This window comes from Pundamilia nyererei, unplaced genomic scaffold (assembly GCF_000239375.1).
Source record: "Pundamilia nyererei isolate P.nyererei 1_Seehausen unplaced genomic scaffold, PunNye1.0 scaffold00010, whole genome shotgun sequence".
NCBI lineage: Eukaryota > Metazoa > Chordata > Actinopteri > Cichliformes > Cichlidae > Pundamilia > Pundamilia nyererei.
Genome location: NW_005187411.1, coordinates 6,241,291 through 6,254,850, shown reverse-complemented (window position 1 = coordinate 6,254,850; position 13,560 = coordinate 6,241,291). Strand labels below are relative to the sequence as shown.

General features: G+C 41.1%; 4 protein-coding genes across 5 annotated transcripts in view; 2 read left to right on the top strand and 2 right to left on the bottom strand.

Moving 5' to 3' along the window:
- The first annotated feature begins 646 nt into the window (after positions 1-646).
- serpina10b (serpin peptidase inhibitor, clade A (alpha-1 antiproteinase, antitrypsin), member 10b) lies at positions 647-2,465 on the top strand. The gene is made up of 5 exons (XM_005724108.1): positions 647-691; positions 877-1,489; positions 1,617-1,890; positions 2,033-2,180; positions 2,274-2,465. Exons 2-5 carry the CDS (start codon positions 889-891, stop codon positions 2,463-2,465), a joined length of 1,215 nt encoding a protein of 404 aa, XP_005724165.1. The 5' UTR covers positions 647-691; positions 877-888.
- Positions 2,466-3,880: 1,415 nt separating this feature from the next.
- Positions 3,881-8,661, top strand: ddx24 (DEAD (Asp-Glu-Ala-Asp) box helicase 24). The gene is made up of 9 exons (XM_005724010.1): positions 3,881-3,972; positions 4,169-5,040; positions 5,126-5,548; positions 5,640-5,793; positions 6,503-7,015; positions 7,363-7,438; positions 7,855-8,043; positions 8,122-8,251; positions 8,334-8,661. Exons 2-9 carry the CDS (start codon positions 4,173-4,175, stop codon positions 8,591-8,593), a joined length of 2,613 nt encoding a protein of 870 aa, XP_005724067.1. The 5' UTR covers positions 3,881-3,972; positions 4,169-4,172; the 3' UTR covers positions 8,594-8,661.
- Positions 8,581-11,180, bottom strand: LOC102202061 (ubiquitin thioesterase OTUB2). Of its 2 annotated transcripts, none has more exons than XM_005724011.1 (6): positions 11,039-11,180; positions 10,881-10,961; positions 10,661-10,779; positions 10,481-10,565; positions 9,154-9,339; positions 8,581-9,051 (listed from the first exon to the last, which is right to left on the bottom strand). In XM_005724011.1, the coding sequence occupies exons 1-6, from the start codon at positions 11,042-11,044 to the stop codon at positions 8,845-8,847; spliced, it is 684 nt and encodes a 227-aa protein (XP_005724068.1). In that variant the 5' UTR covers positions 11,045-11,180; the 3' UTR covers positions 8,581-8,844. The 2 variants fall into 2 exon arrangements, with proteins under 2 accessions (XP_005724068.1, XP_005724069.1); XM_005724012.1 differs by having other exon boundaries at positions 9,169-9,339.
- A 415-nt stretch (positions 11,181-11,595) lies between these two features.
- ccdc197 (coiled-coil domain containing 197) overlaps positions 11,596-13,560 on the bottom strand; it is a 3,649-nt gene continuing 1,684 nt past the window's right edge. The window contains exons 3-9 of the mRNA XM_013908422.1: positions 13,315-13,491; positions 13,057-13,214; positions 12,886-12,968; positions 12,631-12,803; positions 12,428-12,538; positions 12,219-12,335; positions 11,596-12,141 (exon numbers count right to left, since the gene is read on the bottom strand). Of these exons, the coding sequence (XP_013763876.1) occupies positions 11,956-12,141; positions 12,219-12,335; positions 12,428-12,538; positions 12,631-12,803; positions 12,886-12,968; positions 13,057-13,214; positions 13,315-13,491 (1,005 nt within the window). The 3' untranslated portion in view covers positions 11,596-11,955. The remainder of the gene's footprint in view (positions 12,142-12,218; positions 12,336-12,427; positions 12,539-12,630; positions 12,804-12,885; positions 12,969-13,056; positions 13,215-13,314; positions 13,492-13,560) is intronic.

Sequence of the window (13,560 nt, the reverse complement as noted above, 5' to 3'; positions counted from 1 at the left end):
TGAAAATGGGGGGGGGAAGCAATTTCAATAAATGAAGAAAATGTCAAAAATGTGTCACATCACCTACCCTTTGAGGAAGTGGTTGATTTGACTTATTCTCACTTATTTTTCTCCACAGGACCGTAAAGTCCTGAAAGTGAGAATCTGTCCTTGTGACTACACCAAACTACAGCATTAAAACACTTTACATTCATTCAGAACATCGAACTGACCATTCAGCGCAAATGTGTCTTGATGCCTTCACTAACATGTTAGATGTCATGCAAAGTTTGGCTTATTGTGCTGGATGATTTTTAAGACGATTCCAAGATTTTGTTCCCGTTCTGTTTCCTTTGGATCTACTATTTTTTCTATTTAAAATGCACTTGTGAAAAATTAGAAAATGTTGGTAGTTGGGGTTTTTTTTTTTAATTCTTATTTTATTCACTGTGTTCTTAAATTCATTATTTTTGTTATACTTCATGTTAGAACAGCACATTCTTTCATTTAATATATTGGTTCTCATTCCAGGATTAAAGTGAAAATCACTCCCAATGCTTCTCGTGTCTCATTTACTTATCGATTGATTCTTATGGATTCACCTCTGAATACGTGTTTTGTGGTTAATGTGTAACATGTAGAGCACACTTGCACTTTGTTCCCCCAAAAAAATACAGAGAAATTTCAGGCACAATCTGGGCCAAGCTGAAAGGTACGTGTGTTATTTCGTTAAACTTAAAAACAAACTGAATTTCGGAGCGTTTTCTAAGTATAATGAAGAAATGAGTATTCAGTTGGTGTAATCTTATATTTTTTTGTAGATTTAGTGATTGTGCTGCTGTACAGTGGTGCTTTTTTTTATTTCTCGTTTCTGGGTGTGCACCCAAAACTTTCCAGGTTCTGATTTTGATGTTAAACACAATGAAGATGGCCTGTTTTCTCTTTGTGGCCCTCCTGTGCTTTCTGACTCCTATCCACCAAGCTGAACCTAACAGTGCCACCATCTCAGATCTCTCCTTCAAAAATATGGACTTTGCCATGAACCTTTACAGAAAGATATCCAGTTACAATGACAAGAACATCTTTTTTTCCCCCCTGAGTATCTCTACCAGTTTTGCGGCTCTTCTAATGGCTTCTGACGGTGTCACACACAAGGAGATCCTGAAGGTACTAAACCTGGAGGCGCTGGAGAGGGCCGACCAGCCGGATCTTATCCCTAAACTATTTCAACTCCTTCACGAGAACGTCACGCAAAACGGATCGCTGAAATTTGATCATAGCATGGCCTTGTTTATCCAACCCCAATTTATCATGGAGAGGGAGTTTGAAACCAAAATCAATACGTTTTTTAATGCAGATATCAAAACTGTTGATTTTGCGGACACAACAGAGAGTATCAGAGTAATCAATGAGTACATTAGGGACAAGACTGGAGGCAAGATTACAGAGATGATTTCAGCCTTGGACGAACAGACCAAACTCCTGTTAATGAATGCAATTTTCTTTCAAGGTAAATTAAATCTTTTTTGCACACTTTAGATTTTGGGCTTATGTGCTATTAATTATACTAATATTCATGTCTGCACCTTTGAACTGTTTTGTTTATAACTAAACGTACAATATTACCTGCTCCACAGGAGCCTGGAAGATGCCTTTCAACTCCAATTTGACTCGAAATGCACCCTTCTACATCGATAATTATAATATTGTGCAGGTGCCTATGATGTTCAAAGAAGACAAGTACTACACTGCAGAAGATGTTTCTCTGAGAGCCAAAGTGCTGAAACTGCCATACCAAGAGGGTGTTTCCATGCTTATCCTGCTCCCCAACCCAGACATGGACTACACTATGGTGGATGATGAGATTACTGCAGAGAGGTTTCAGAGCTGGATTGCAAAACTGAGAAAAATGTACATGCGGAAAAATGCCTCGCTTTAACCAAGTGTCTGCATATTTTGTTGTTTAGCTGTAAAAATTCTAAATGACCATCAAACAATGCCTGCAGCAGATGAGCCAGTCTATTCAACATGTCAACTCATGTCTTGTTTGCAGGAAACTAGAAGTCAAGATGCCCAAATTCAACATGGAGCAGTCGTATTCCCTGCATAATCTCCTACCGGATATGGGCATGACCAGTGTCTTTAATAATTTGTCCAATTTGACAAAGCTCAGTGAGGACAAAGGGCTCAAGCTGTCAGAGGTTAGTTGTCACTTTCGGTATCATGTAGCGACACATGTGCCTGTTCCCCAAATAGTGCAGCAAAACACTTTTAACCTTGCTGTGACATTGTAGGTGCTTCACAAGGCCATGGTTGATGTGGATGAGACAGGAACAACTGCAGCAGCTGCCACAACAATCGGTATCATTCCATACTCCCTGCCGAGGACCTTCACTATAAACAGACCCTTCTTCTTCTTCATATACCATGAAAACACAAACTGCCTGCTGTTCATGGGGAGGGTGATTGACCCCACCAAAAAATAGCTTTGCCACTGTAATGTGTTCATTCTTAAGTGGCTTCTACATGACTAATTTGGTGGATGTTTTAATCCCAGACAGTTTAAAGCTTGTTTTTTTCTGTTCTGTTCCTACAACATAATTCACCAATAATAATAAAGACGTCACCTGCATCACAAACTTGGATCTTTTAAATGTGCGTACATCTCCAAATTATGACAACCAGAGTAAATGTAATCACTTAATCGACAAATTACTGCTGTAACTGCATCTGTCAAACAAAAACATCAGTACCACGTTCTAATAATGCACATCTTATCAGGTTATTAAACTGATGCTACTGGTTGACTATAATAATTGTAAATAAAGATTCTTCTTTTGCCTTAAAGGTTTTGTTTACAGTAATTTTAAAAAGAGGAACTCTAGACAAATTTATTTCATTTACCTGATCACACACACACCCCACCCACTCTAAAAGTCTCAGTTTGCATGTTAAACAATGTTCATGACAGTACAATCAAACAGCATGGCTAAAGTTTTCAAAGTTGCATCAGAGAAAACCATAAGAGCCCCTTTAGACAGATGAGACCCAAGTGCACAATGCACAACGCCATGTTTTGTGAAAACCAAACACAACATATCATATCAAAGGACTTTTGGGATCTTGTGGTCATTGAGTCATAAGTGAACTCTTTGTATGCAAATGAGTCAAATGATCAAATTTCAGTGTGTAATGAAACAGAACATTGCGGGTTTGGGCAAAGCTACAACAGAATGGCTGAAAAAGGAAAGAATCAAGATGTTGACTCAGTGATCCAGTCAAAGACCTCAACTCGACTGAAATGCTGTGGCAGGACGTTAAGAGAGCTGTGTATAAATGAATGCCTGCAACCTTCAAGAATTGAAGCAAGAGTACTCTTGCTACGTGGGCTAAAATTCTTCAACAATGATGTGGGAGACTCCCAGAGAGTCACACAGAAAACGATTACTTCAGTTATACGCCGTTAAAGGTGGTCCCGCAAGCTCCTGAAACATGAGGGTGTAGTTATTTTATTTTATTTTATTTTATTTTATTTTACAGGACGGCAGAGCCCAATGAAAACTTTCTTTTCCACAAATGCGTTTATTTATTTATGTACTAGATTATATGCTAGTTTGTCAGGTACAACCTTCATTAAAAAATAACTGTAATTATCTTTTCTACGAATAATAAATACTACTGTAGTAACTCCCTCGGCACAAACTTCAATACACCTTAAGAAATTACAGCGTATTATCCTTGAACTGAAAGCTGATAAACTGAAACCCTTGACATCCTCGGGTATTATTTAAACGTTTATTACTTTTTTCTAAACGTTTATATAGGCGGTATAAGGGGTTACGTATAAAAAAAACGACCAGAGAAATTGAAACAGCGCCTGTTGTTTAAATAAAGTTTTTCAAACCACGTGATCAACACTGTCATGGCTGCGCCCTCGTGTCTCGCGTTGTTGTAATCGTAGCAGAAGTCTAAGAGAGCCTACACTCAGTCGAGGTAAGACTTTAGTACTTACTAATTCAACTAGTAGTTTACTGGAGACTTTGTACGCTTAGTTTCTGTTAATTATCGGTTAATAGTTGTCCGCTGGCATTAAGAAACGTGGGGTGCACGTGCGCTTTTAATAACTAAACGTTAGGAACTTCACGAGGTCGGCTAAGGTCACTTATTTTACACCTTTACTTTTTTTCAGAAAAATGAAGACAAAGAAGATGAAGGCGAAAAACAAAGGCATGTCCACCGGGCTAGGGAAGCCAGCGAAACGTTGCATCGACATGAAAGGCAAATGGAAAACCATAGACCTCGATCCCAGCGTCTTCTCCGAGGAGGGCTTGGAGGGTCTGGTGTGTTTCGAAGAGCTCACGGATTACCGTTTAATAAACAGTGAGGAGGCTGCGGCCAAAGCAGCAAAAGAGCTGAAAAGGGAGAAGAAGAAGAAAGCACAGAAAAGAAAAGCTGGTGACGGCGAGGAGGCTGGAGAGAAAGGAGACTCTGAGAACAAAGAGGGGGAGAGCACAAGTGAGCCAGCGAAGAAAAAAGCCAAGAAAAAGAGGAAAAACAAGAAAGGGATTGCAACGGAGTCGGAAAATATTTCTGCACAAGACGTAAAGCAGAAGGATAATGCTGCCACTGAGGGAGGAGAGGATGAGGTAGCAGGTGAGGCCGATGAAAATGATTCTGCAGCCATCACTGCTGATCCCAAAGATGCAAAGAGAAGCAGGAAGAAGAAGAAGAAAAGGGGGAAAGGGCAGCAGACAGTGCAGGATACAGTCCCAGAAGAACAGCCGAACCCAGAGTCTTCATCAGATCTGGAAAAAGAAAAATCCAGTCAAGATAAAGTGACAAAGGCCCCACACAAGAAGGCAAAAAATTGGACAAACGCTGCACTTTCTGGTTCTGAAGACAAAAATGTTGACATGAGTGCGTGGAAGGACCTGTTTGTCCCCCCACCTGTCCTGAGGGCACTGAGCAGTCTTGGATTTGGTTCACCGACACCGATCCAAGCCCTGTGTTTGCCTCCAGCTATCAGGGATCGTATGGATATACTGGGAGCAGCTGAAACTGGTAAGATAAAAGTGATAGGTTTATAGTGTCATGTTCTGTTCACAGATTTTTAAAAGTGGAGCTAATATGGATGTTGTACTTACAGGAAGTGGTAAGACACTGGCTTTCGGCATTCCCATAATCCATACCATCCTGGAGTGGAAGAATAGCCCAGAAAAACCTAATGATGACGCTGAACCAGTCACAAAGGTGGAGAGTTTGTACTTACCACCTGTAGATGAGTGTACAAAATCAGCTGAAGAGGACCAAGAGGAGGGAGTGGAGGCTTCTAAAGAAAACGATGAAGGTGCTGAAGATCAGAATCAAGGAGACTCAGATGAAGATGAACACAGCGACGTAGAAGATGAACAGCTTGGATGTGTTCGGGTAATCAAGAATGCAGACTTTGATTTTGATGAAAAACCTGCTGGTGCTCAGAGTCAGCCCCTCTTAGGACTGGTTCTCACTCCCACCAGGGAGCTGGCTGTTCAGGTCAAACATCATATTGATGCTGTCGCAAAATTCACAGGTAAGTCATAGCTCATCAGAGTGTTACGATAGCAGTTTTCTCGTAAGAGATGTATAAATGTCAGCATAGCTAATGTTTTCCTGCTGTGCAGATATAAAAACAGCCTTAGTGGTGGGTGGAATGGCACAGCAGAAACAAAGACGAGTGCTGAAACGCAGGCCAGAGATCATCATAGCAACTCCGGGGCGTTTGTGGGATTTGATCAAGGAGAGGCACCCACATCTGGTCAACCTCAGGCAGCTCAGGTGAGTCATAATTTAAGACTGTCTGACTTATTTGCTAGAGGTGGTAATCGATACAATATTATCACAGTACTTCACTTATGATATGATATTATCATGATTTTTATTATTTTGTGATATGCTGAGTATTCCAATAAAATATATCACCTTTTTTAAACTGCAAGTTATTTCCTAAAGTATTATTTTTTTATTATTTTACTTTAGTTTACTATTAACATTTAACTTGCGCTCATTGACCTTCCTATTTTTATGGGAATATAACTAAAATAGAACCAGCTGGGAGCCAGTTGATGAACTGTGCACATTGAGAGACTCAACATGTTGGCTATCTGTCTGGTTTCATATATTAGATAACAATTATTTGCAGAGTGATTGCAGTCAGTCCAAATCAGACTACACCTGTTAGTAGGAAGGGTGCCTCCTATCAGGTGAATCGAGCCCTCTTTTCAAAGTTTTCCCAGAGTATTTTAATGTATTTAATAAAATATTAATATTTGGTGTTCCTGTATCAATACAATATCGCCACACAAAATATCACAATAAGTTTTGTTTTGTTTTTTCCTTCACCGATTACTGACACTGCTTTTAACCCTCAAATCATATCATGTGTGAAAGAGCCTGATTCTGTGTTCTGTGATAAAGGTCTTTCAGGCAGGCCTATTTGTTAGATTTTTGTTATCCTTTTTTAATTCCTCTTCTTCCTATGACACAGGTGTCTGGTCATTGATGAAGCTGATCGCATGGTAGAAAGAGGGCATTTTGCCGAGCTGGAGAATTTGCTGGAAATGCTAAATACGACACACTTCAATCCCACTAGGCAAACTTTTGTGTTCTCTGCCACTTTGACGATGGTTCACAGCCTTCCCACTCGCCTCCTTCAAAAGAAGAAGAAGAATCTGGAAAAGAGGAACAAGCTGGAAATTCTTATGGAGAAAGTGGGGATTAAGTCCAAGCCCAAAGTCATTGACCTCACCAGGAAGGAGGCAACTGTGGAGACACTGATTGAGACTCAAATCCACTGTCAGAAGGATGAGAAGGACTTCTACCTCTATTACTTCCTGCTCCAGTATCCTGGGCGCACCATGGTGTTTGCCAACAGTATTGACTGTATAAAGAGGCTGAATTCTCTGCTGGTTATACTAGACTGTACTCCGCTGCCTCTACATGCCAACATGCACCAGAAACAACGGCTGAAAAACCTGGAGAGGTTCGCTGAGAGGGAGAAGTGAGTTGTGCTCACATTTGCAGTAGCAACATCAAGTTGTCTTCAGCATTTATCCAGTAACTGTGTGCCACTGGTGACATCTAAACTTTAACTGTGGGAGTAAGGAATTCGTCTAGTATGCACAAAAATGCCTGAAATAGTTTTGTCTTTGTCTACTTTAAAACCATTTTTTAAATTTGTGAAAGTATTCACATTTTAAACATTTGACACATTCAAGTCCTGATGGTTTTTGTAGTTCCTGTAATCAGCAGCAGTCTTGAGCTGTATTTACTGTAAAACATTAGTGATTTCTTTTTTTTAAAGGCACCTAGCTTTGACATTGCCATTTCTTTTGTTTCTCTTCACAGTTGTGTTCTCCTGACTACTGATGTGGCAGCAAGAGGCCTGGATATCCCCAATGTCCAGCATGTTATTCACTACCAGGTAACCCCTTAAACAGTTGCCCAAGGATTCTCCAGCATGAATAAGAGGTTATCAATTAGCCACAACACTAACCACCACAGCCATAAAACACAGTCCCTGCAGGTTTCCCGTGATGCACTCAGTGTTTATACATGACTGTGCATTTATCATTTGTTATTAAACTCTAGCTCTCTTCATCAATGTGTCTTTTGCCTCCCCTCACCCCCAACCAGTTTCAGCAGATGGTTGCACATCAGAGTCTTTTTCTGCTGGAGGTTTCTTCCTGTTAAAAGGGAGTTTTGTCGCCAAATGCTTGCTCATAGGAGGGTCTTTACTTTACAATAAAAACCAGCTTAAAAGATGAATGTTGGGCAACGGCTTATAACTACAGCAATGTAATGAGCATTGTTCCTCAAGAAGTGATTTGTTCATGCCAGGTTCCTAGAACATCTGAGACGTACGTGCATCGGAGTGGGAGAACAGCAAGAGCGACTAAAGAGGGCCTCTGTATGCTGCTAGTAAGCCCAGATGACATGATGAACTTCAAAAAGATATGCAAGAGTCTTGGAAAGGACGAAGAGCTTCCCACATTTCCCATAGAGACCAGATGCATGGATGCAATCATGGTGAGATCCATCAGCATAAGGTCCTGTCCATTTTTGATGTTAAAGGGTTTAACTGATATAACTTGGGTTCCTCCACAGGAGCGAGTAAACTTGGCCAGGAGAATTGAAAAGGTAGAGTACTACAACAGCAAGGAGAAACACCACAATTCCTGGCTCAAGCAAGCAGCAGAAGCCCTGGAGGTGGATCTGGATGATGACTTATTACTTGGTAAAACCAGCACTTTTTAAAACAAGTTTGCATTTCAAAATAAAGTTTCAATGCAGAAAATTAAGTCCACACATTTCCACAGGCAATGCAAATGATGAGGATGCAGACAGAGAGCAGCAGAGGATGGTGAAGGGGATGAAAAAGGAGTTGAAGCGTTTGATTTCACTGCCCATTTTCAAGAATGTAATGAAGACCAAGTATCCTACTCAAATGGGAAAGCTCCCCCTGCCCCAAATGCCCCTTGCTGGGATGGAGAGTGCCCTAACCAGGGTTTCAACACAGAAGAAACCAGAGACTAGTATCCATCCACGGCAGAAAAAACAGAAGCAGAAGGCAAAATGACTTGTTTATTGAGAGGTTTATTAAAAAACTTCAAATGACACAATTTATAAAAAGGGTAAAAAAAAAAAGTTAAAGCATTTTAAAGTCTCTAAATGTTTAGTGCACATTGTGCAACAGATGCTCATCCCCAGATGATGGATTCCTGTAAACTGCAAGATTTTATAAAAATCTAATTTTGTAAGTGTCTTCAAGCCCAGTTGGAATTTATTCAACCGGAGTCAATATTCCTGATTCGAGCAGAGTTTCGTTGGTCATAGTTGTGCCCGAGGGTAGAGAATATCGTAATGAGATGTGTGGTAGAGGAGATGCAGGGATGGGTCCCCATTTTCTGGAATGATGTGGTGAGCCAGCTGTTGTCCGTCGCCTTCCATAGAGACGATGTGGATGGAGATGTCCAGAGCCTGAGACAGAGCCGAGATGTCCACATGATCACACTCCATCGCCATAGCCTCCACTTCCTTAACGAAGAGAAGAGATTTTAATCAAAATCCTTCAAATTATCCACTTTAAATAATTCAGAGGTTCTTTATGCAGTATATGGCAGCAACGCCGATACCAACTTCATGACAGTAGACCTGTAGATCAGGTGCTTCCACAAAGTTGCGGAAGAAGTCTGCATTGTTTTGCAGGTGTGCTGAAGTGAGCAGCCTGAGATACTGCACAACACTGTCGGAGGTAGTATGCTCATTGAAGAGCCTGAATAGTGCAATTACATCTGCTTGGCTTTGCTCAACAACCTGAAGAACCTTCAACAGAAAGAGGAACAATTAGACTTTGCTTTTTTTACAGAAAATATGGTGCCTGTAAGATTTCATTCAAGAGTCATTTTCTGCACCTTTTTAAAATAACTACACAGGTCTAGCAGGATGCCAAACTGGTGAAGCGCAGGAGTAATACTGCGTTTTTAAAATCAGAACAAACTGGTGTGTAATACAGAGAGACATACATCCAGATGGCCAGATTCTAAGTTAGGTTGATATACATACTCAGACTTCCTAAGCCTGCTGCCACCATTTTGGTTCCAGCAGAATAAAATAGTGGCAACAGGTCTTATAGTGTGATTAATTAAACAATGTTTTATAGCCATCTAAACCATGGAAGGTCTACCTGGGGGCTTTGGATGTCCCCCGAAAAGCCTGAGGAACTATCCATGAAGACTTTTAAGAAATGGCAAGAGAGCTGCCTGAGAGTGTTCAGGCTGTGTTAAATAAAATGTAGTCATACCAAATATTGACTTTTAAAGCTCACTGCACACTTCTTTTTTTTTTTTAACCTTAGTCTACATTACAATTACTTTGCACATTTCAGTAAAATGCTGCATCTGTGTTCCCAGGAAAATGTAAGGAAATAAGGGGTGATTCAAAATCTTTGTACAGTGTTGCAGTTGAAATTGTAGACGCAAAGCAAATGGTCCAATCAGTACACAAGTAGTTGAGAAGCAGACATCTGTCTAATGCAGGGGTCCCCAATCCCAGTCCCCGAGGGCCGGTGTCCTGCAGGTTTTAGATCTCACCCTGGGTCAACACACCTAAATCACATGATTAGTTCATTACTAGGCCTCTGGAGAACTTCAGGACATGTTGAGAAGGTAATTTATCCATTTAAATCAGCTGTGATGGATCAAGGACGCATCTAAAACCTGCAGGGACACCGGCCCTCGTGGACTGGGATTGGGGACCCCTGGTCTAATGACTAGGATATTTTTTACACACACACACACACACACAGAGTTATCATTTGTTCGATGCATGTACTACATACACATCAAATGGCAAGTCAAAGCTCACAGGCTACAAAGTGCCATTTCCCCCCCATTATTTTACTAATGAGGTCTGAGGAGATGCTAATAACTTGTTGGAAGAAAAACAAAAATATGAGTGCATTTACCGTGTCCAGGTGGTGCCTGAAGAAATCCTCCTCAAATCCTGCAGAGACCAAAATTGCGCTGCCCTGGATTATCTTGTCCTTGAACCTAACATTGAGAGGGGCGAGACAAGCACCACCCTTATCAAATCAACGCTGTTCAATCATCAGGTGATATTAGTGACAGCAGTAATTAAATCTGACCTCTGCAAATCCCTGGCACTGTGTAGGACTGACTCCAAGTATGCGAAGCAGAAAGCTCTGTAGAAGCAGTTGCCGTCGCCGCAAACTTTTCTTACGGCGGAAAACTGGCTGCTCAGATCCTGAGAAAGGACAACAGGTCCGGTTATTCTACAGTCGTTATGAGGGGTGACCGTGACCACCTGCACTACATCAACCTCAGCCCTTTTTCGAAATAGCCTACTTGCTGTTTGGCACTCAGCATTTGCGCAGGGAACAGCGAAGAAATGTCCTCTCTACATGAAACCAAGCTGCCATCCTCCATCTGTGGACGAACAAGCAGTTTTACTACCTGGAAAAAAAACCCCGCAGTTTCAAGAGTTACCTGACTGTGTGACGTACCTTCATATTTCAACAACCTGGAAACAATACAAAAAACCCGTAACGACAGTTAAGAAATACGCGTGTCAAAACATTGTTGCCTTTTCGTTCCTACTTTCTAAAAACCGGATGTTTGCGGAAACCACGTGCTTGTGTTAAAGGGCCAGATCGGGGTTTTTATAGCTTGCGAGCCATGTCTTCAGTTTCTCATGAAAGTACTGAATCAGGCTTTTATCTGCTAAATAGGGTCATATTTGTATTAAAAATGTACTTAAAATTGTTTTTTATTGTTCATATAATATTTTTCATGCATCGTGCTGGTGGGGTGCTTACAATAAAGCTTTCGGGGCACCCAGTCATAGGTTTGGGTAAGCAATCCGAATCACCAAAGTAACAAGAAACTATAGCTTTTTACATTATTGTGGCATCACAGGTTTTAACTCTGAAACGTGGGAAATGTGAGGCAATAGGGTCAAAGGAGATTTTATTGGCTGCTTGTTTTTGGTGTTTTGCATGTTGCAAAGGTGGTGGATTGCTGTTGATTGAGTGAGCATTTACATAATTTGATTATGACCACTTTATTTATTTTTTTAAATAAAAGCAACATTCACAATACAATGTGCCCAAATCCAAATTTACAAGTTCGGATAAACATGAGGATCTCATTTCAAACAGCTACGTTTTCATTTCCTTGTCTATGACGTCTTAAGTGCAAAGGTTGGTGCACAGATTTTTGAAACACTGAACAAATGTTATAAAGGCAAATAATGAAAAAAAAAACATTATGTTCTCCTACAAGCTTTTTTTTTTCTCAAGGTTTTGGTAACACTTCATTTGCTACGAAGTGGTAGCAAATGCTTCTTCCCATCTCAAGAACGAACCTCCACTCTCAACAAACCATAAGAGACAACACTGTGATGAATACTCAAACTACAACATCAACCAAATGTCTCACTCCTTCTGCTGACTTTACTTGAACTTTTGATTTGTGTTTTACTTCCAAAGCTTCTCATTGACCCCCTCTCTCTTTTGTTTGCCGCGGCGGTTGTGCTCGTCATCAAACTCCCCAACTCCATCATCCTCCTCGCTCTCCTCTCCGTGTCTACCTTGTCCAGAATGTACTCCTGAAAGAAATGGTCAGTCAAGATTTGGGTAAACTAAAAATGGACCCTATCAATCATCTCATCCTGCCCGTAAATACCTTCACCATGTCCATCATTGTCAGCGCGTTCATCTTTTCCAGCGGTCCGTATTTTGGTAGGTAACACTGTTCTGCAAGGTTGCTGATGGCCATAAGCAGTCTTCCCACTTCTGTAACCTGAAACATGAAGGGCACACATGACATTATTTCGATCCAAAGTTCCCAAGATTAATGAGCAGGGTCACATCCAGCTAATCTGGAAGGCATACCTTCTCTCTGGATAAGTCTTGCTCCATCTGCAAGTTAACCTCTGCCTGCTTGTTCTTCTCTTTGAGGGTCTCTAACTCACTCTGCAGTTCAGACAGCTCTTTATTGGCCATCTGCAATACATACAAAAACACATCAACCGCTATAAACTACAGTACTGCTATGAAGACATGATACATCTAACATCCGTATTTGTATATCTGACCAGTTTCTTTACGCTGTGTTCCTCCTTCATATTCTGCAGCTGCCGCTGGCCTTCCTCCACCTCCGCCTCCATACGTTGCAAACGTTGCAGCAGCTCCTGGTGTGTGATGGATAAGGTCTCATGACGCCGAATGATGGGCATGACTAGAGATTCAGACCCGTCATCGAGGTAATCTGAAACGGACTGTGTGCTTTACTCAACAGGCTAAACAAAGCAAGTTCATTTGAAGGCTCAATAATGAGCATTTGAACTTACTGCTGGGGAGATAATCTCGTGTTTTTATCAAATAATCCTCATAGATTTTGTATTTTGCCACTCTCTCCTTTAAAACTTGCCTCCTGCAAATTAAACCATGGCAAAGCCGGGCTTAAAAAACAACTTCATGAAAGAAATCTTTAAATTAAAAACAACATTTCAAGGTCTCACCTGTCTCTGAATCCTTTAAGCTGTTCTGTCAAATCTTTTATCTGCTGCTTTTTAAAGATGTTTTGCACCCGTGAAGCTTCACAGCTCTTTAACGCTCTGCGTCGCTTTGCTTCATTCTCAGCTACGAACTTCTCAAATTTCCCTACTTTTTCTTTAGTCTGCATGAAAAGAAAAGATAAAAGCCAGCCACATTAGGACAGTCTCTTTCAGATGATGGATAACTACTACTGCTTCTCATTTAAGGTGGTCTCAGCTCACCTCTTGTAGTTTTATTTCAAGTTCAGACCTTCGCTGAGCAAGGGCCTCCATGCAGGCTTTAAAATCCAGCCGTTTAAGTGCAAGTCGCTTCTCCACCTCATCCAGCTCTGCCTGTTTCTTCAGAACCAGGGTCTTTTGCAAAGTAGTCACTCCTGCCTCCAAGACTCTGCTCGAAGGCTACACACACACACACACACACACACACACACACACACACACACACACACACACACACACACACACACA

Excerpts from the sequence above, each read along its gene's own strand:
- serpina10b (XM_005724108.1), top strand. The coding sequence starts at position 889 with ATGTTAAACACAATGAAGATGGCCTGTTTTCTCTTTGTGGCCCTCCTG. Across the intron at positions 1,490-1,616 it reads GAATGCAATTTTCTTTCAAG|GAGCCTGGAAGATGCCTTTC; the intron begins GTAAATTAAATC and ends CCTGCTCCACAG. Across the intron at positions 2,181-2,273 it reads AAGGGCTCAAGCTGTCAGAG|GTGCTTCACAAGGCCATGGT; the intron begins GTTAGTTGTCAC and ends GTGACATTGTAG.
- ddx24 (XM_005724010.1), top strand. The coding sequence starts at position 4,173 with ATGAAGACAAAGAAGATGAAGGCGAAAAACAAAGGCATGTCCACCGGG. Across the intron at positions 7,016-7,362 it reads AGGTTCGCTGAGAGGGAGAA|TTGTGTTCTCCTGACTACTG; the intron begins GTGAGTTGTGCT and ends TTCTCTTCACAG. Across the intron at positions 7,439-7,854 it reads AGCATGTTATTCACTACCAG|GTTCCTAGAACATCTGAGAC; the intron begins GTAACCCCTTAA and ends TGTTCATGCCAG.
- LOC102202061 (XM_005724011.1), bottom strand. Across the intron at positions 10,780-10,880 it reads TGCTGAGTGCCAAACAGCAA|GATCTGAGCAGCCAGTTTTC; the intron begins GTAGGCTATTTC and ends GTCCTTTCTCAG. Across the intron at positions 10,566-10,660 it reads AGTGCCAGGGATTTGCAGAG|GTTCAAGGACAAGATAATCC; the intron begins GTCAGATTTAAT and ends TCTCAATGTTAG.